This window comes from Macrotis lagotis, chromosome 7 (assembly GCF_037893015.1).
Source record: "Macrotis lagotis isolate mMagLag1 chromosome 7, bilby.v1.9.chrom.fasta, whole genome shotgun sequence".
Lineage (NCBI taxonomy): Eukaryota > Metazoa > Chordata > Mammalia > Peramelemorphia > Peramelidae > Macrotis > Macrotis lagotis.
Genome location: NC_133664.1, coordinates 25909914 through 25929693, shown reverse-complemented (window position 1 = coordinate 25929693; position 19780 = coordinate 25909914). Strand labels below are relative to the sequence as shown.

The window sequence follows — 19780 nt, the reverse complement described above, 5'->3', positions numbered from 1 at the left end:
AAAGCACCACACACAACTGGGGATAGTTGCCTGGGCTCAGGTCACTAGTTTCCTCCTCCTCCTCCTCCTCCTGCTCCTGGCCTTCTTCCTCAGGTGGATGAATGACTACTGTAGGGATCTCATCCCTGGCAGATGAAACCAGAAGTTCTGGGACCTGATGCTGACTCTGCTGAGGTCGGGAAGCCAGTCGACTGATTTTAGGACTGGAGGGTGGACTGTTGGGAGGGGTGGGCACTGGGGTGGTACACCTGGAGGCTGTTGGAGTCCCCGCTCTTGAAGAAGGAAGAAGATGACTGAGAAGAGACAAGGGTGATTCTCCTCTCAGGGAAAGATTTGATGCAGATAGTCCTGTACGTAAAGAGTGGCGGGAGGCTGAAAGGCCTTCCCCTGAGATAAAAAAAAAAAAAATAAAGGAACAATTATGAAGTTCACAGCAGGAACATAAAAGAGGCACAAAAATGTATCATTTCTGACAGAAATCACAAGCTCTCAAGAGTCAAAACTTCAGTTTCATGCAGGTGTGGCACAAGCATGACAATCAGGCTTTGGAGCTATTAGAAAATGGGGACAGACTCAACCGATCAATGAGCCACTGAAGTAACCACAAGAAAAAGAATGTTAATGACTAAAGAGGAAAAAAAATCGGTCAGCATTTCATATAAAATGAAAGAACAATTATACTCACTGAGTCACTCAGTTTTTGAAAAGCAACAAAACAGAAAAAAGTTCTTGTTTAAAGAAAATAGGCCACCAAACTCAAAAGGTCTTGTCCTTATCATCATGCAGAGTCTAAATAAATAAGTCCAATGCCCAACTTACCAATGTACCAAAGGCTCCCTATCCTTGGCCTACAATCTCTCCCCCATCACTGCCTCAAACGAAGAGATGGCATTATCATAGTCTACCTAAAGGAGATCCTCTCCAAGGAAAACTACTGAACATAATTTAAAAGTGCTCAACTATGTGAAACTTTATCCAGGTCATTTAGAGGCCTCAAAATACTCAAAAACATTTAACAAAAAGTTGAAAACACTGGGTTCTATGAACAAAGAAAAGGGGAAAAAAAAAACTATTCAGCATTAATTGAAAACTCCCATCTCCCTCCTCTCCAAGGAAACAGTGAGGTGCTTATGATTAAAAGGAAGTCACTTTATAATAGTTGAAAGGGTCAATTTGTGCTCAGATGTCAAAGAGGAAATTTTCACACTCTCACTCAATGAGAAATGCTAGGAAAAAACCAAGCTGCCTCATCTGACAGCTACAAATCCTAGTTTGAGGCCAACAAGCCAGGGTAAGAAAGGCTCCTTGCCTGGTGCCCAGGTGCAGTGGGCAACTAAGGAGGCCAGAACCCACATGCCAGGAAGGGATGCCTTTTCTGGACAGTCTCTTAGAAGCCTCCATTAAACTGAGTTTCTCATAAGGATAGCATGAAATGGTTTTGGGAATGTAAAAAACTATGGAAATTATCATTAAAATAGGTATAATAAGCATCTTTAAAGTACTTTATGCTGAACAATGAACTCTGCATCTAGTATCTCAATGATTCTCATAAAACCCATTACAGTAGACTAGCTTCACTCAGTCCTCATCCTCATCCCTGTGTTTTCAGATGAGGAAACTGAGACTGTCAAAGACTCCTTCCTCTCAAGATCAGAGACCTGTCAACTGGCAGAGTCAGTACGGAAAGCCAAACCTCCCAAATCTAAGTTCAATGTTTTTCCTACAATTCCAAAGCTGCTCCAATTAAAAAGGCCAATCAGAACAAAGAATCAATAATAGAATCATTTTGAAACCATTCATGTGGAAATTAGCATTTTTAAAATTATGTGTTCCATAATTAACAGTTAATAAAATGTGCCCTGGAATAATCTGGAACCATTGCTGTTTAATGAAGAAGACAGATTTTTAAAGGATTTCTATATATTTAACTGACTCACCAATTATTGAGTTAATTCTCAATTGCTGAGATGGTAAAAATCAAAATAGGGTGCCTATGTTCTGGAGCCTTCTTTCTGAAAATTAAGCTAGGTTCCTAAGCAATGTTTTTTCGTTGCTAACCATTACAGACTTCCAAGAGATACTTGTCAATAGATTAAAATAGATCTTTATGACCTACAAAGGTTTTAAATACCTATTTACAGCTGATTCTAATGAATGGACTATACTTCCTGAATATAAGAAATAACTGACATGGATGCTTCTAGAAATTTTTTTTAAAGAGAGAGAAAAACAGTATTTGGAAACCTAACTGAACTTTCCTATTTTAGGCACATTTTACTACTAAGAGAAAACTTACTTGAGGTCTCTTAAAGAAGATCTAAAGATGTGATCATTTTTTCAGAGATCTATAAGACTAAATAGTTAAAAGGGGTCAATCATCTCTCTCTCTCTCTCTCTCTCTCTCTCTCTCTCTCTCTCTCTCTCTCTCTCTCTCTCTCTCTGCAAAAAAATTAGGAAATTACTATGCTTACCAGCTTTCTCAACCCCACACCCTATCCAGCACTGAGAAGACCTAAAACCACTACCACTGGTGCTCAAGAAAGGTCAAGAAACAATGGCTTTCTCTGCTCCTACTTTTTCAGCCAAGAGAAGTGGTTACAAGGGAAGAATTATGCTAAGCAGTGGTCAGAAGGAAGATTTACAAACTGTTAAGAGAGATGGAAGAGATACTGATGATCATCACCCAAAAATGGATTTTAAGTATTACTGCATGTTTAGTGAACTTTCCTCTCTGGTGCAGAATTCTATCTTATACTTCTTTTTATCCCAATCAAATGGCATAGTTCAGTAATCAATAACAGAAAAAGTCATTAAGTAACAGACACTTTATTTTAGACCTATATAAGTACTATTAATAACTGAGTAATTAAAAGTTGCAATATGAATGCAGAATCACCATTAGCCACCTCCATCACTTCAGCGATAACTGCATCCTTTTCATCTTTGGAGGACTCAAAATTCCTGACAAAGTAGGAACTCGAATATCTGAATTATTTTCAAGTTTCAGTCAACAGTAGACTCCGCTGAAATGAAAACTAAACTCTATCAATTTCTCCATACTAAAGCTGATTAATATTAAGTTTTAAACAACATACCATAAATATAGAAACAAATCTTAATTATGCAATCACAACTGATATAACAGAAAGTCAAGTGTCAAAATTAAGAGGAAGATGCTCCTAACAAAAAATTCTAAAGGCCATCTACAAGTTAATTTCTAAAAGGTCCAATTCTCTTGATATTCTGCCTCCTAAAAAACTGTATGAGAGTATTTCATAGATGATATGAAAAATCTGATTCAACAAAGATTCTGAATTAAAAAAAGACCTCCCCTTCAAATCTGGCTCTGATCTACTTGTTCTGAGTTCCTAGATGACATTCAACCATCTGCCTCCAAACATTAAAAGTTTTGTCCTCAGCTCTTTAAAGAAGCCTTTCTTCATGTCCCTAAATAGCAGAACTCTCTCCAGCCCTTTCCAAATTACTTTACATTTATCTTGTGTGTGTCTGTGTGTGTGTGTGTGTGTGTGTGTATACACACACACACACACACACACACACACATATATTTACTGTAGCCATTTATTTATGAGTTGTTTCCATCTAATAAAATACAAGCTCCTTAGGGCAGGGACTATTTCATTTGTCTTTTTATTTCTCACTGCCTAATATATAACCTGGCTCACAGAAGATAATATATGCTCACTTAATTTAACTGGAGAATAATGACATCCCATCTCAAAATTTTAAGTCTGCAATAGAAGTGACCAAAGAGCTGGATCTCCATGCAGCCCCACAACATCTCACTGCTTAGACTGCCCAAGAGCAGCCCCAGCCAAGCACCTTGGGTACCCCAAATAGGCACGGTCCTCCAGGCTGGCTGCTTGTGGCACTTCCTGTTTGAGAATGTGACCAACCATGTTTTACAACACAAGACACTAAGATCCATGACCAGACTCCTTCAAGTGTGAAGAAATAGCAGCAAAATAACTGAAATACATCAAATAATAGAAGACAGGAAAAACAAGTTGAAAACCCTCAAATAATAGACTGATGATTTCTTCTTTACAGAAATTTCACTCTTTAATATGCTGGGATGCTTTTAGAATAAACATGTTAGTAAAAACTGGATGCTACAACTTATCTCACCATTCCGTTCAAGCAAGTGAGGATCAGAATGTTTCTTGCCTATATCTGCAAAAGACCGCACAAGGGGAATCCGGCTCGTGAACCTTTTCTCGTTTTGATGATGATGTCTCTTCAAAAGAGCCTCCCTGACATTCTCTCTTATCGAGTCATCCAACTGGCCAGAGGCAATCATGTTGTCCAGCACCATATCTATTACACAAAAAGAAAGGGCAATTATTTCTGAGCAAATAAGAACAGTGACTGTCAATAAAAAAAAGTGTATGTTTCTGTGTTTGTGGGTATATGTACAGTCACACAGCTAGTAAATGCCAGTGTCAGAATTAGAACCTGGCTCCTCTATCTTGAATCAGTGTCTCTCTGTTCACATACACCTAAGCTCCAAATTAAGTCACCATGAAACTCTAACTTCATCTCACAGAGATCCCTAACTAAGAGTCACAAATGCATTTTCATCAATGATATAAATTACATTTTTACATAAAGTCATTGTATAGACTATTCAAAAATACATACTAACAGTTGTTTATTTTTTCCTAGAATAGTTCTGAGTTCTATTATCCAAAAGAATTAACATTTTGGTCTCCCTAAGAAAAGACAATCTTGAGAGAGACTGCCGAGCTCTGTCCTCTGCCCCTGGAACAGGACTCTGGGGCTCTGACCACATTCAGATCCTGATACCAGTCTAGGCCCCCCGCAATAGAACAACAGCCCCCCCCCCACCTCGGCCCCATGGCAGAGGGAGGTGCTTATGGTCATTCACAGACCAGGAGGGAGGACAAAGCCTCACACACTGAGACCCTTGTGGGAGTGTCCCAAAAGCTCAGGAAGCACCCAACAAACAGGCTTAGGCTGGGAAAATGAGCAAGCAAAGAAACAAGAGGAAGACCATTGAGAAATATTTTGCATATGAGCCCAAGAAGGATCAAAATACTCAGCCTGAAGATGAGGAAGCACAAGCTCCTACATCTAAAGACTCCAAGAAAAACAGAAATTGGGCTCAGGCTATGGCAGAGCTCAAAAAAGACTTTGAAAATGAAATGAGGGAGTTGGAAGAAAAACTGGGAAAAGAAAGGAGAGAGATGCAGGAAAAACATGAAAATGAAGTCAGCAGCTTAGTCAAGGAAATCCAAAAAAATGCTTAAGAAAATAGCATGCTAAAAACCAGCTTAGGTCAAATGGATAAAACAGTTCAAAAAGTTACTGAGGAGAAGAATGCTTTAAAAAGTAAAATTGGCCAGATGGAAAAAGAGATAAGAAAACTCTCTGAGGAGAAAAAATCCTTCAGACAAAGAATAGAATTCAGGGAGACTGATGAATTTACCAGAAATCAGGAATCAATACTTCAAAACCAAAAAAATGAAAAATTAGAAGAAAATGTGAAATATCTCATTGAAAAAAACAACTGTGGGGCGGCTAGGTGGCGTAGTGGATAAAGCACCAGCCTTGGAGTCAGGAGTACCTGGGTTCAAATCCGGTCTCAGACACTTAATAATTACCTAGCTGTGTGGCCTTGGGCAAGCCACTTAACCCCATTTGCCTTGCAAAAACCTAAAAAAAAAAAAAAAAAACTGATATGGAAAACATTTGAAAATTACTGGAATACCTGAAAGTCATGATCAGGAAAAGAGCCTTGACATCATTTTCAAAGAAAGGAAAATTGCCCTGATATTCTAGAAGCAGAGGGCAAAATAGAAATGGAGAGAATCCACCGATCCCCCCCAAGAAAGAGATCCCAAAAAACCAACCCCTAGGAATATTATAGCCAAGTTCCAGAACTCCCAAGTCAAAGAGAAAATATTACAAGCAGCCAGAAGGACACAGTTCAAATATCGTGGAGCTGCAGTCAGGATCACACAGGATTTAGCAGCAACTACATTGGAAACTCATAGGGCTTGGAATACAATATACCGGAAGGCAAAAGAGCTTAGAATGCAGCCAAGAATGAACTACCCAGCAAGGCTGAGTGTCCTCTTCCAGGGAAAAAGATGGACTTTCACTGAACCAGGGGAATTTCAAATGTTCCTGTTGGAATGGCCAGAGCTGAACAGAAGGTTTGATCTTCAGATACAGGACTCAGGTGAAGCATGGAGATTGGAGGAGAAGGGGAAAATATGAGGGACTTAATGAGGATGAACTGCATGTATCCCTGCATAGAAAAATAACACTGATAATACTCATATGAACTTTCTCAGTTAACAGAGCAGGTAGAGGGAGCTTTTATCGTTGAAGCACAGGAGAAAGCTGAATTCAAAGATAAAATATGGTGTAAAAATGGAGTCAATAGGAAAAAAAAGGGAAATGGAAAGGGAGAAAAAGGAGAGGGGGAATAGTCCAAGATATTTCATATAATAAGATTTTTTTATTACAATGAGCTATTGCAATGATATGGAAGGGGGGAGGCAAAGGGGAATGAGGGAACCTTTGCTCTCATCAGAGATGGCTAGGAAAGGAAACAGCAAATATACTCAATGGGGTATAGACATCTGGAGTAAGAAGGAGGAGGGAGCAGGGGGAAGGGGTGGGGATGTGAATAAAGGAGGAGAGGATGAACCATGGGGGGAGAGTGGCCAGATATAACACATTTTCTTTATTACTTCTTGCAAGGGGCTGGGATTGGAAGGCCTGCCCAGGACCACAGGGCCAGGTGGAGGCTGGGCCTAAGGGGTGGTATGGGGGCTCAGGGCTTCTTGGCCTCAGGACCAGGGATCTGTCTGCTGTGCCACTCAGCTATCCTACAGCAGAGTCAGAGTGAAAGGAGAGAGAAAATATAGTACATGGTAGTGGAGAAAGAAGAAAGGAGGGAGTTGCGATCAGCAAAGGCAACCTTGGAAAAATATGCAAGTAACTTTTGTGATGGACTTATCATAAAGAATGTGATCCACCTGTGACAGAGTTGTTGGTGTTGGAACAAAGACTGAAGCACATTTTTTGTTATTATTATTTGGGGGAGGGTTCAGGGCAAGTGGGGCTGGGTGGTCTGCCTGGGGCCACGTAGCAGGGTGATCTTTGGATGTCTGGGGCCGGATTTGGACCCAGGTGCTCCTGGCTCAAGGGCCAATGCTCTGTCTGCCACCCAGCCACCCCTACTATTATTACTATTTTATTTCATTTTGGGTTTTTTTTTTCTTCTTTTTGGTTTTTGCAGGGCAGTGGGGATCGGGTGGCTTGCATGTCACATGGCTGGGTGATTATTGGGTTTACGAGGCTGGATGTGAGCTCGGGTGCTCGTGGCTCCAGGGCTGGTGCTTCGTCCATTGCGCCACCTGGCCATACCTACAATTATTACTATTATTTTTTTAATTTTAATTTATCTATATTCATGGGGGGAGGGGTATTTTGTTTACTTGTAAACAAGAATATTTTATTAATGTAAAAAAAATTTGTACAAAATGAGAATAAAAAATAAATAAAAAAAGGGAAAAAAATGACAATCTTTCATTATTTCATACAAATTTTAGAATCCTACCCTACCAAATAGGTGCAAAGGGAAAAAAAATCAAGATAAAAATATTGCTCCTGATCTTATTAAAGCAAATCAACAACACCAAAGCAATAAGCTGAAGCTTTTCTGAAGTAGCATGTTAATAATAAAAAACCATGGTTGACAAGTTTCAATATAAGTAAAAGGATAAGAAGATTGTGGTTTGAGGTTTTTTTTTAATGTTTTTTAAAGCTCCAGTTTCAAATGTGGTTTTCAACTGATTAGACTAAATTTTTATTATCATCATTAGTATTGATTATCATCAATAATTAACAAGAGCTAGCACTTTAAAAATACTATCTCATTTGATCAATGCAACTGCCCTGGGATATGTTTTTAATAAGTGCAGATGAACAAAATGAGGCAGACAAAAATGACATGATTTGGGTGGTCTAGTCAATTTGTCATCTAGGGGTCTCTGCTATATTAAAAATATGTATAATAAGTAAATATATTTATATTAAATAAATGTATGTGAATTAAAAGTGCTTTCCAAAATTCAAAAAAATTAGATAGAGAATTTGAACCCAAAAAAGAAAAGAACAGAATGTTTGATTTAGGATTTGTCCATATTAATTTTGTATATTAAACTCTTGGAATTTAATCTCATATTTTCTAAAGTTAGTCAAACTAATATAACACATAAATGATTTAATAATAATTAAGTAATAAGTAATTACTGTATGCAAATTATCATGCTAGAAACTGGGGAAGATACAGTTCAGATAAATCAGTTAGATAAATAAAATCAAAGAGTTTATTGTCTAGTAGGAGACAAAAACCACCAAGACAAACAGTTTGGGGGGATGGGGAGGTGAGATATCCTACTGTGAGGGTAAGGGTCCTATTCTAACCAAAAGTATTAGGTAAAGACTTGCTTGAAGAATTGATTTTTGGGGCAGCTAGGTGGCACAGTGGATAGAGCACCAGCCCTGGAGTCAGGAGTACTTGAGTTCAAATCCGCCTCAGACACTTAATAATTACCTAGCTGTGTGGCCTTGAGCAAGCCACTTAACCCCATTTGCCTTGCCAAAAAAAAAAAAAAAAAATTGATTTTTAAGGTCTGGTCTGACAAATTGGAATAAGCATCAAAACAGGCAAAGAACCCTAGGGATCCTGGACCTAGAAAATGGCTCTTCCAGCAGCACCAAGACAGAGTTCAGAGCATATATTTTAACCCACTGGTCTGGGGTACAGATAAAATAAATGGAGGGGAATAGTAGGAAACAAAGTTGAAAAACCAAAGGTGAAAAAAATGAAGAAGACTATATTCTAGGTGATGATGATGATGATGATGATGATGATGATGATGATGATGATGATGGATGTTTGCCCTTCTTTCAGGGAGGTGAGGCCATGACAAGCACATGAACCGGACATGAATGAAGGGGGGGGGCTATGCTAAGGCCCCAGTTTGACTTTCTCCTCCAGAACCATCTGGGACAAGTGGCCAGATGTGGATCAGGAGACAGCCCTGGATGTGAGGCAGTCAGAGATAAGTAACTTTCTCAAGGTCACACAGCTAGAGAGTATCAAGTCTGAGGCTGGTTTTGAACTCAGATCCTACTGACTCCAGGGTTGATGTTCTATCCACTGAGTCACCTCATTGCCCAAGAAACATGCCAGCTAAAAGGAGTATGGAGGAAGTGAAACCCATTTAAAACTTTTAAGCAAAAGAATAGAAAGATCAGAACATAATTCAAAAATGTTAGGTAAGATGAATTAGAGAAGGGAAATTATTTAAGTGGAAAATCTGATAACAATTGATCTGGGCAAGTTGACACTGAAAGCCCATGCCAAGGATGTATTGAAGGAAGCAGGAAGAGATAGATGTATTTACACATATTATTTTACTTTGGGTAAAATGAACTATATCTTATATTTCCCTTCAAGAGCCTCTGATTCTGTTACTTAAAAGGTTCCAATTATTTTCAAAAGATCCCAGTATCTTTTTATAGAATCAATTATCCTTTTTTCTGGATATAGCTCACTAAAGAAATATCTACCTTAGCTAAATAATAATATAACAGGAAGCTACCTCCATTGCTAAAGAGTAAAAGAAAAGAGGCATATAATAAGTTTTATGGTTTTTTATAATTTAGTTATTAATTAGTCTGATTTTCATTGTCAAGAAGAACTGTTTTGTACATTTGGAGCCATTATATTCTCACTATCAATGTTTTAGATCACAAGTCACAAGAGGGGAAAAAAGTAATCCCTTTTTTTGTATTTTCTTTGTAAGGCACATTTGAAAGCAAGTGTTTCAATGAGGATGCTTAAAACTGGGTAATGTGTCCCCAGAGTAAGATACTACTTGAAGGTTTGCCTTGTTTCACTGCAAAGTATTATCTCATTTTCATCCTCATACAACCCCATTCCAAAGGAGGAAACTGAGGCACTTGGAGGTGAAGTGAATTACCCACCAATAAGTAAGGATATGATCTTCCTATCCAGGTCCAGTACCTTTTTCTGCCCCTACATGACCTATCCAAGCGGAAATACTGAAAATTTTTCATGAATTAAATCATGTCTACATAACATTTCCTAATGGGGATAACAGCAAAAATGAAATGGAGCTTCAGTCTCCAGATTTCCTATTCAACAACCTAACTCATACTGGTTACATTCCAGATCATAGGCAAAACATGCAATTGTGAAAATAATAAAGTATTGATTTTTTTCAAGTTACATGATATAAAGAATTTGGAATTCAAAGCAACTAGTATTTTTAAATTAAATGGTCAAATCTATCGATTTGTGATATAAGTATCAATGAACAATAAATTTCTGCACCAAAAATTTCAACCTATTTCTGGCTTTCTAAGATTCAACACAATTTGCAACAATATCAAAGGATCATTTTATCACAAAGGAAAATTTTGCAATGATTATGTTCCTATCAGACCCATTATGACAATCAATTATGGAAATTTTCATTTGGCTTTATCTGTTAATAACTACGAATTTCCCTGTCATAAAATGGAAAAAAGCCCTTACAGATATTCCCAAGTATATGCTATAAAATCATTTTGCTTTGTTGTCATATAAATGACCAATGACTAACTCCAACACAATTCACACTGAAACAACTTGACATGCCCAACCACCTGCTATTTCATCCAGAGTGCTTGCTCTCATGTCCAGCATAACTGTTCCGTTCAGGATGCAGCTCCTCAGCTCAAACAGACTGTGCAAAGACAAGGTTGCTACATAGGGCTTGCTCCATCGATCTCCACCATCTTCAACATCTTCTTCAAATTTTAGCCACCTGAAAAGCATCATGTACAGTATATGCTCCTGAACACTGTCTTTTACAGAGAAAGATGACAAACACCAAAGTAAGCCTATGCCTTTCCATTCAGAAAAAATAAACCAAAGCAAACTTCACATTCATCCATTTTTTCTCTATGCTAGTAAAATATCTATTGTATTAATAGGGACTACAACCTATATATTCAAGACTGGAGGCAATAAATGTTGAAAATAAAAAGAGCTAAGATCACAAAATGATCATGGTAGCTCATATTTCTAAGTATTTTTAAGATTTGCAAAGGACTTTACATATATGATCTTTGTAATTAACATGTTTCACTTTCTCAGATTCATTTTGAAAATGATGAAATTTTAGGAATGCAACAATGAAAACCTACAATCTTGCCATGCTCTATAGGAGTTTGGAGACACAGAGGCACAGAAACAAAAACTGGAAAGAATCTAAAGGTGATGAAACAATTTTCAGACAATAAAGTTAACCCCCTGCTTGAGAACCAAAGAGAATGAGAAGAGAAATGTTCAAGTAGAATTACCTAGCAGTTTCTTTCCACTCATATTCTTCACCATCCCTATAACAAAGTTCATCCATTTCAGTGAAGAGATCATGAGGAATGTGTTCTTCGTCATCATCTTCAGTACCAAGGATAAACTGGACACGTTGCGATGGTGTGTCTATACATAAGAAAAATTGAAAACAGTAAACTAAAACTTTATCCAAATTGTTGGAAGATGTATGCCTTCAAAGTTTCTTAGTTTTTTTAGTAGATGAGTTGCATTTTTAGCCAATTTTAAATTATTGTACATTTTAAAGCAAAAGTTAAGAAAAGAATCCTAGAGGTAATAAATTACATTATTAAACAAGAAAATAAAAGAACAAATCACAAGATATTCTTATTTTTTAAAAAGAGAAACTTCAAGGTGTTTTTTTTTTTCCTTTAGTAAGTCAAATGGAGCTTAAAAGCTGCTACTTATAAACAAAATGAGAAAATCAGAAAGGGCTGGCTCAGTTTTTTTCTCTTGGTCTCTGACCACGAAGGAGGCCTGCCTTATAGACATACAGTCTCCAAGGCTAGTATCTGGGGCCTGCTATTTGTTCTGAGGCCTCCATCCAGTAATCATGACTACCTCTACGAAGAAGCTAAGCAAAGCTGCTAAAAGTCAAGATAAGCCAAAGAAACTGACTTCTTCCCCAAAGGAGACAGAAGGCAGTGAGAATAAGACCATATCAGCTAGACAAGAGTTGTGATTCTTCAGAAGATAAAGCAACATTATAGCTTCAGCAGCAAAGAAGGCTCCACCAGTCAAAAAAATTACTGTAGTAACCATACCAGCAACTCCCAACAACAAAGCTGGTATTTGGTTTCCCCAGTCCAGCTGTCATCATGCCAAGTAAGAGGTCAGTCACTCTTGCCTAAAACAATAGCACCCTCAGGAATAAATGGACAAAATACCAGGAACAGGCCTAGAAATCTAATGATGGCAATAGAGATAAGGATGATGAAGCACTTGAGTCACCTAAAGGATTCAAAAATAGAAGCAAATAACAGGTAAACAAGACTCTGAGGATAGTGAGAATGAGCAAGACAATGAAGATAGCTCTAAAGAGAAAGCTAAGGATTACAACTTGCCAAAGTAAAGTCTGCTCCTGCTATGCAATCCAATGAGGAGGAAATGAAGAAGTGTTTATCAAAGACACACTTGGAAAGAAGAAAAAGAAAACAGGCTAACAGAAAGTCACCAAAGCCAAGAAACGGAAACTGTAAGTGAGAATATCTAGAATTAGTTACTCTCTTTATTGGTATATTTGAACTTCAAAAATACTGCTTCTGAACTGACTTTTCAAAAGTGACCATTAAGTTGTGAACCTACTAAGAAGCTGAGCCATGTGGAATTTGAATCTGCTAAACATATGGGAAAAAACTCTAAAACCCAATGGCTTCAGACATCCCTGACTCTGAAATGAAAGTGGAAAGAGCAAAGGAAAACAAGTCATATCCAGATACTTATCTTCCTCCAGAACCTGCCTTATCAAGTGACTCAGGAAGATCTCCGGGGTTGAAGATACTAAGGGGAGAATCATTGGCAACCAGAATGGAATGCCCAGAAGAACTGCCTCAATTGGATTTAAGACAAGGTGAAGTGGACAAGGTCTTATGAAAGAAAAAGGGAGGCTGGTGGTCAAGCTCTTACTCTGGACCACAAAAGAGGGAAGGAAAGTTGTGGACACGAGAATTCAAATGGTGAAAAAGTCAGCAAATTGAGAGATTCAAAGACCCTTACCCTGAAACACTGCATCTGGGAGCCCAGTGTCTAAAATCTCTCAGGATGCCCCAGAAAAGCACAGAAGCCCTGGAGGGCTGGCAATGCTCAGACTTTCCTCACTCCCAGGTGCAGAAGCAGTTGGGGATTTTAATAAAATAGAAAAAAAGAGGCAGAGCAATCAGGCAGAGCTGGCGCAACATGTATCTAGTCATATAAAACTTTGTCTCAGGCTCGTGCAAAGAGAACACGGGGCAACCACTGAGAGTTAGTCAATAGCTCTCCTGGGACAAGGAGCAGAGATGCCAGATCACACGAAGCGTTCAGGAGAGGATGCTAGAGTGGAGGCCCTGGTGAGAGGAGTCAAAGAAATGGTCAGGAAGGGAGGAAAAGAGGCCTGGGGAGCTCTGATGGTCAAGGCTGAGGAAACACTAGACATGGGAGTAGTTTCTGAGGTTTCCAAGGAAGCAGAGAAGGAGAAGAGCACAAGACAAAATGAAGGAAAAGAAAGTCTGAATAGCTTCCCCACCCACTTTTATCCTCCAAATATTTCAATGAATAATTTGAGTTTTATCTAGTTCTATATTTGTTTACAAAACCTCAAAACATTCAACATGTAGTTCAAAGATTGTTATTGGAAAAATATGGATGACATTTCAAGGGAGAAAGTATAATGATTTTTAACTTGGTGGATGTTGCATATAAACTTTTTGAAGACACAGGTGAAAATGTAAGAATTAACTTTTTTCTAAAAAAGTAATCTTGAATTTATTTAAATACCATGTATGAATTCATTTTTTCTTGCAATAGTGTGGCTTTTTGTTTTCATATTTCTTCCATCTTTTTTTTTTTGGCTAACAAAGAAAAAAGTCAAATGTTTTTGTAATGATTTTTGCTTCAGTAGTCTATCTTACAATACAATGGAAGGGGCCTAACCTCATGGGGGGAAAAAAGGTTTTAAACAATGGAACATCCTTAATATTTTGTGATTCTAATTTTACTGATCCTAATGTTCTTCCTTAGAAATTTGTTTCTTCCTTAGGAAAAAAAAAATTAAGGAATGACAAAGTCTTTACTTGGCTTATTCAAATCATAAAAACAAAAGCATACAGAATTACATTTAAAACTTTTGATTCAAAAATGGTCTTTATAGATGATTTCTAGTTTTCATGTAAAATATGCCTAGGGCACTTATGTATATTAGGTAATTAAAAAATTATTGGCTTTAAAAAGGATATGAAGAGCTACAAAAAAGACCAAATAATTGTCCTAGAGTAATTATTTTCTGATTCACAATACCACCAAATAAAAACATTAAGCATAATTCTGAATTGTACCAACTTTTGTCTAATAATTCTACTCAGATTTATTACAAGAAACCATTCCCTCACCTTCCATTTATCCCTAACAAATTCATTTACTATAATCCCAATAACCACACAAATTCCTTCATTCTTCTACATTCCAACCCTAATCCTTACCCTCTATTCATCTTAAAACTAACTTTCCTCAAGCCCTTCCCATTTTTGCTTATTCTTTCTAATTACATTGCAAAGGTAATTTTCAACATTCAACTGTTTATGAGTTTATGAGTTCTACATTATTCTAACATCCTCCCTTACCTCTCCCCTGCCCCCTCCACATGGCATCAAACAATCCTGTAAACATTGTACAATTGTGTTTATCATATTTCCATATTAGTAATGTTTGAAAGAACTGGGGGGGGGCAATGAGAAAGAAAAGAACATAAAAGAAATTTTAAAAAGTGGACTTAGTCTACTTTGCTCTGCATTCTGACTCCAATAGTGGGGTTTTATTTTTATATTCTTTTTCCTGGATGTGGATGGCATTTTCCATAACAGGGCTCTCAGAGTTGTCTTTGATCAATAAACTCTTGAAGGGAGCTCTCTCCATTGCTGATCGACCTCACAATGTTGTTGCTACCATGTACAATGTTCTCCTGGTTTTACTCACTTCACTCAGCACTAGTTCATGCAAGTCTTTCCAGGTTTTTCTAAAGCCCAGTCATTCATGATTTATTATAGAATAGTACTCCATAACATTCATATACTATAACTTGTTCGGTCATTTCCCCAATTGATGGGCATCCTCTCAGTTTCCAGTTCTTTGTCACTATGAGAAGAGCTGCTGTAAATATTTTTGTACCACTGGGTCTTTTTCCCTTTTTTATGGTCTCTTTCAGATACCAAAAGAGGATCTAGAAGTGGTATTGCTGGGTCAAAGGGTACAATTAGTTTTATTGCCCTTTGGAAACAGGGCAGATTGCTCTCCGGTTGATCATTTCACAACTCCCCCAACAGTGAATTTGTGCCCCAGTTTTCCCACATCCTCTTCAATTTTGATCATTTTCCATTTTTAATCATCTTAGTCTATCTGATGGGTGTGAGGTGATACATCAGAGTTTAGTTGCATTTCTCTAATGAATAGTTATTAGGAACATTTTTAATATCATTATAGATGATTTTTTTAAGATGAAAATTGTCTATTCATATCCTTTGATCATTTATCAATTAAACTTGTACTCTTATAAATTTGACTGAGTTCTCTATATATTTTAGAAATGAGTCCTGTAATAAAAACACTAGATGTGAAAACTGTTTCCCAGATTTCTGCATTCCTTCTAATCTTGGCTACATTGGCTTTGGGCAAAAAACTTTTTAATTTAATTTAATGTAGTCAAAATCATCCATTTTGCAATTTATAACACACTATTTCTACTTCCCGCCTTTCTTACCATAAGAAGGAGATTCACGGCCATCTTCCTTATCTGATTCTTTGTCTTTTCTTTTTCTATGATGATGCTTATGTCCACGATGTCTATGACGTCGACGACTTTCTTTACTAAATGGGACATGTACACCAATATACACAGCTCGATGGCCTGTTTTTTAAAAAAGCACCAAAAGACATGTTAAAGGTTTCAGAACAATCAATACATATAATGATATAAGTAGAATTTGTTCAAAATGCAAACTGTTTTACTGCCACAAAACATAGACCAAAGTGCAAAAATGCTTGTTTTATTCCTTTTTTCTCTGTGATTCAATCAGAATGATAAGGAATACAAAATTAATTTTAAAAAGAAAGCAAAGGGTTGTAAGCACAAATTTGCAAGTTTAAAAAAAATATGTGGAGGTTTGATACAGTTACATTTTCAGCATTTCTGAATTTAGAAGAACAATCTACTGAGGAACTTTACCTACCAAGGGCTTCAAAAGGAACTACATTAATGAATAGAATAAAAATAAGATAAAATCAGCTTGAACAGAAAAGTGCATATTTCTTAAAAGTTTCTGAGGATTCTTCAAAACAAATGAATTTTGTTATAACTCAATTAGGGCCTTAGAGACCCTTAGATTGATACTTTAACATATGAATTTTCTTAAATGAAGTTTTCTATCCCATCGATACATAGCTTGAGGAACCTGTCCAGGGTCATGGAGCTAGTATGTATTATGAAAAGAATTAACATTCTAATTATATAATGTCCTCAATGTGGGTCATCAAAAGACTCTTTCCATTTTTAAAGGAAGAAAAATGTTCTACTTCAAATTTCTGTGCTACACTTGAAGAAAGTACAAAATGCAATGATCTGTGGCATCATCAAAGGACACTAAGATAAAAATTAAAACGGATGACTTAAAGATACAACAGAAAGCTTATTATCCAGCAGATATACACACACACACACACACACACACACACAAACACATATGAAAGGAAGTCAATCTACTGTTATAGGGATGAATGGAAAGATGCTGGTACACCCCTCTTCAGAAAGAGAAAAGTTTAGGAAGGTAGGCTTGGGAATTCAATTTGGAACATATTTATTTTAAGATGCCCATCCAAATTTATAGTTATGGAAGTTAGCTACATAGAAAGAAGCAAATCCATAAGAGTCAAAGCCAACCATATGAAAAAAATGTAGGGAGAGAAGGAAAAAAAGGGCCAAGATGGAACATTGAGGTAATCCCATAATTAGGAGTATTATGCGAAGAACCAGAAAAAAGAGCATGACAAAGAACAATTTCACAAATAGGAGGAGCAAGAAGCAATGCATGAAAACCTGGAGAGGAGAAATGTGTCCAGAACAATAGCCAGGGAGTTATGTTGTACACTGAGGATATAAATACAATTAAGGGGGGGGGGGGACAACCTTTCTTCCCTTCCTTTACTTCTCTCTCTGTTTCACCACCTTTACTCCTATCTCTGACGACATCTTCACTGGCTCCTTCTCAGCTGACTATGACCATTGGTCATAATCTTAGAATCATGATCATGATCTTTTCCACTTCTTGACTAACACACCAAAGTCTAGTTATTTCCACTTCTTTCACTCACTGCTAAAACACCTAGAATCTGATTTCTGACCACATAAAACCAATGAAAATTTTCCTCTTATTTCTTCTGAATCCTCATCCTCTTTGACTTCTCTACAAGTACTAAACCCTGATGTTAACTCTCTCCTTGGTAGGTGTCTGTGGCACTGTTCTCTCTTGGTTCTCTTCTTGTCTAACTACTCTAACTACTCCTTGAGAATTCCACTGATGGATCTCCCATCCCATCTCCCTCTCTCTCCTTCTCCACTTTCCTGTAACTGTCAAAAGTCATCTTCAAAGATCCATCTCTGCAATCCTGGAATCATCCTCAGCCCACATATCCAACATCAAATTTGTCACTTCCACCTTCACAACATCCCTTCTTAGATATCCCCTTTCGCTCCAGAACCCCAGTCATTACCCCTGCACAGGTTGCTCTCACTCATACCTAGACTACCACTGCAACAACTTATCCAATTGGCATCCTTACCTAATGACTTTACCCTCAATAATCCACCACCATTACTCTACTGTCAAAGTGATTTTCTAAAATGAAATCTGATCATCACTGCTCTGCCTTCAGTGACTCCTTAATAAATCCAAGATCAAATATAAAGCTCTCCAGCATTTGTGTCCCTACGCAACCTAGTTCTTTCCTACATTTCCGATCTTCTTACACTACTGTCCTCCACACATTCTTCAAGACTACAACACTCAAAGTCACGATTGATAGAAATCATTTCTTTGAATTTTTATGAATCATCTCAACTTGAATAAATGTAGTTCACTCAGCATCACAATGACTGCAGCATTAGGGAATCACTAATGAATCCAGATGGAGTCCTTGAACTTTAATTTATAATCCAGAAGGAGAATGTAATGGGAATGATAGAAGAAATGGACGCGCCAGACACAAGGGTCAGGGGGAAGGCAGACAGGACAAAAAATGGTACACTTTGGTTGGAATAAAGCCAGAAAGGTAAACTACAGCCAGACAGAAAAGAACCTTTAGGCAGTCAGAGGATTTATGAGAGGAAACTTCATCTTCTTGGTGATATGTCAATGGTGATTCATGCAAATCACCTAAGAAGGGGAGTGTGAAGAGAACAAGAGAACAAGGACAAGCGATTAAGTGCCAAGGACAGAATGGACCTTCAGGATGAGCACCTTCAAGTAGGAGGAAGGAAAAAAAGTCAGTAAAGATCAGAGAAGCAGCCATCAGAAAGCCAACTATGTTTTTAACCAAGTTATCAAAAAATGCAGAAAAAAAGCGACAAGTAAATACAGATTCATAAATAGGCTCCTACCTTTTAATGACCCAATATTCTCTTACTCTTTTAAAGGCTTATTGTTTTTTCTGTTTATTTAATTTGATTTATTTATTTATTTAATATTCATGTATAATCTGTTACACTTTAAATTAGAGTGTTCCTCCCTCCCCACATTGCACCAGAGAAGGTCACCATGAGGCACAAATTTATATATATGCATACATATTCTTCATATATACTTTAATTTGAACATTTTATAGCTTAGTCATTCAAATGTATTCTTTGAACAATATTCCTGTTATTGTATATAACATTCTCTTGGTTCTGCTCATTTTGCCTTTTAATATTTTGTGCAAGTCTTTCCATTTTTTAAAACTATCCAGCTCATAATTTCTTACAGCATACCACAACTTCTTTAGCCAATCCCCAATTGATGCACATCTCCTTTAATTATCAGTTTTTGGTCATCACAAGGAGAGCTGATATAGATATTTTTACCCTATAATCTTGCTAGGTCAAAAAAAAAAGCATAATCAGTTTTTTAACTCTTTGGGCATAATTCCAGGTTGATTTACAAAATGGATGGATCAGGTCACAGTTCCACTAACAGTTTATTACCCCAATTTTTCCATATCTTCAATATTTACCATTTTCCCCCATTATCATTTAAGCTGCTCTGATTTGGTATGAGATATATCAAAAATGTTTTAAATTGCATTTCTCTAAAGAGTGATTTAGAGTATTTTATATACCTATAGTTTTGATTTTTTCATTGAAAATTGCTTCTTCATATATTTTTCAAATTTATCAACTGAGGAACAACTCATATTCTTAGAAATCTGACAACTTTTTTCCAAGAAAATAGCTATAAAATTTTTCCCAATGTTCTGTCTGTCTTCTAATCTTGGCTACACTTATCTGTACAAAACATTTTAACATATGCAAATTAACACTTTACAACTCACAATGCTCTATCTTATTTATTGTTCATAAATTCTTCTGTTCTG

General features: G+C 37.0%; 1 protein-coding gene across 13 annotated transcripts in view; it reads right to left on the bottom strand.

Moving 5' to 3' along the window:
- The window catches only part of SLC4A7 (solute carrier family 4 member 7), a 105465-nt gene that overhangs the window by 51519 nt on the left and 34166 nt on the right, over window positions 1–19780 (bottom strand). For 5 of the 13 annotated variants that reach the window (XM_074195648.1, XM_074195651.1, XM_074195654.1 and 2 more), the window contains exons 3-7: window positions 15918–16064; window positions 11437–11575; window positions 10738–10898; window positions 4150–4338; window positions 31–387 (exon numbers count right to left, since the gene is read on the bottom strand). In XM_074195648.1, the coding sequence (XP_074051749.1) occupies window positions 31–387; window positions 4150–4338; window positions 10738–10898; window positions 11437–11575; window positions 15918–16064 (993 nt within the window). The remainder of the gene's footprint in view (window positions 1–30; window positions 388–4149; window positions 4339–10737; window positions 10899–11436; window positions 11576–15917; window positions 16065–19780) is intronic. The other 8 variants (XM_074195650.1, XM_074195652.1, XM_074195655.1 and 5 more) reach the window with 3 other exon arrangements.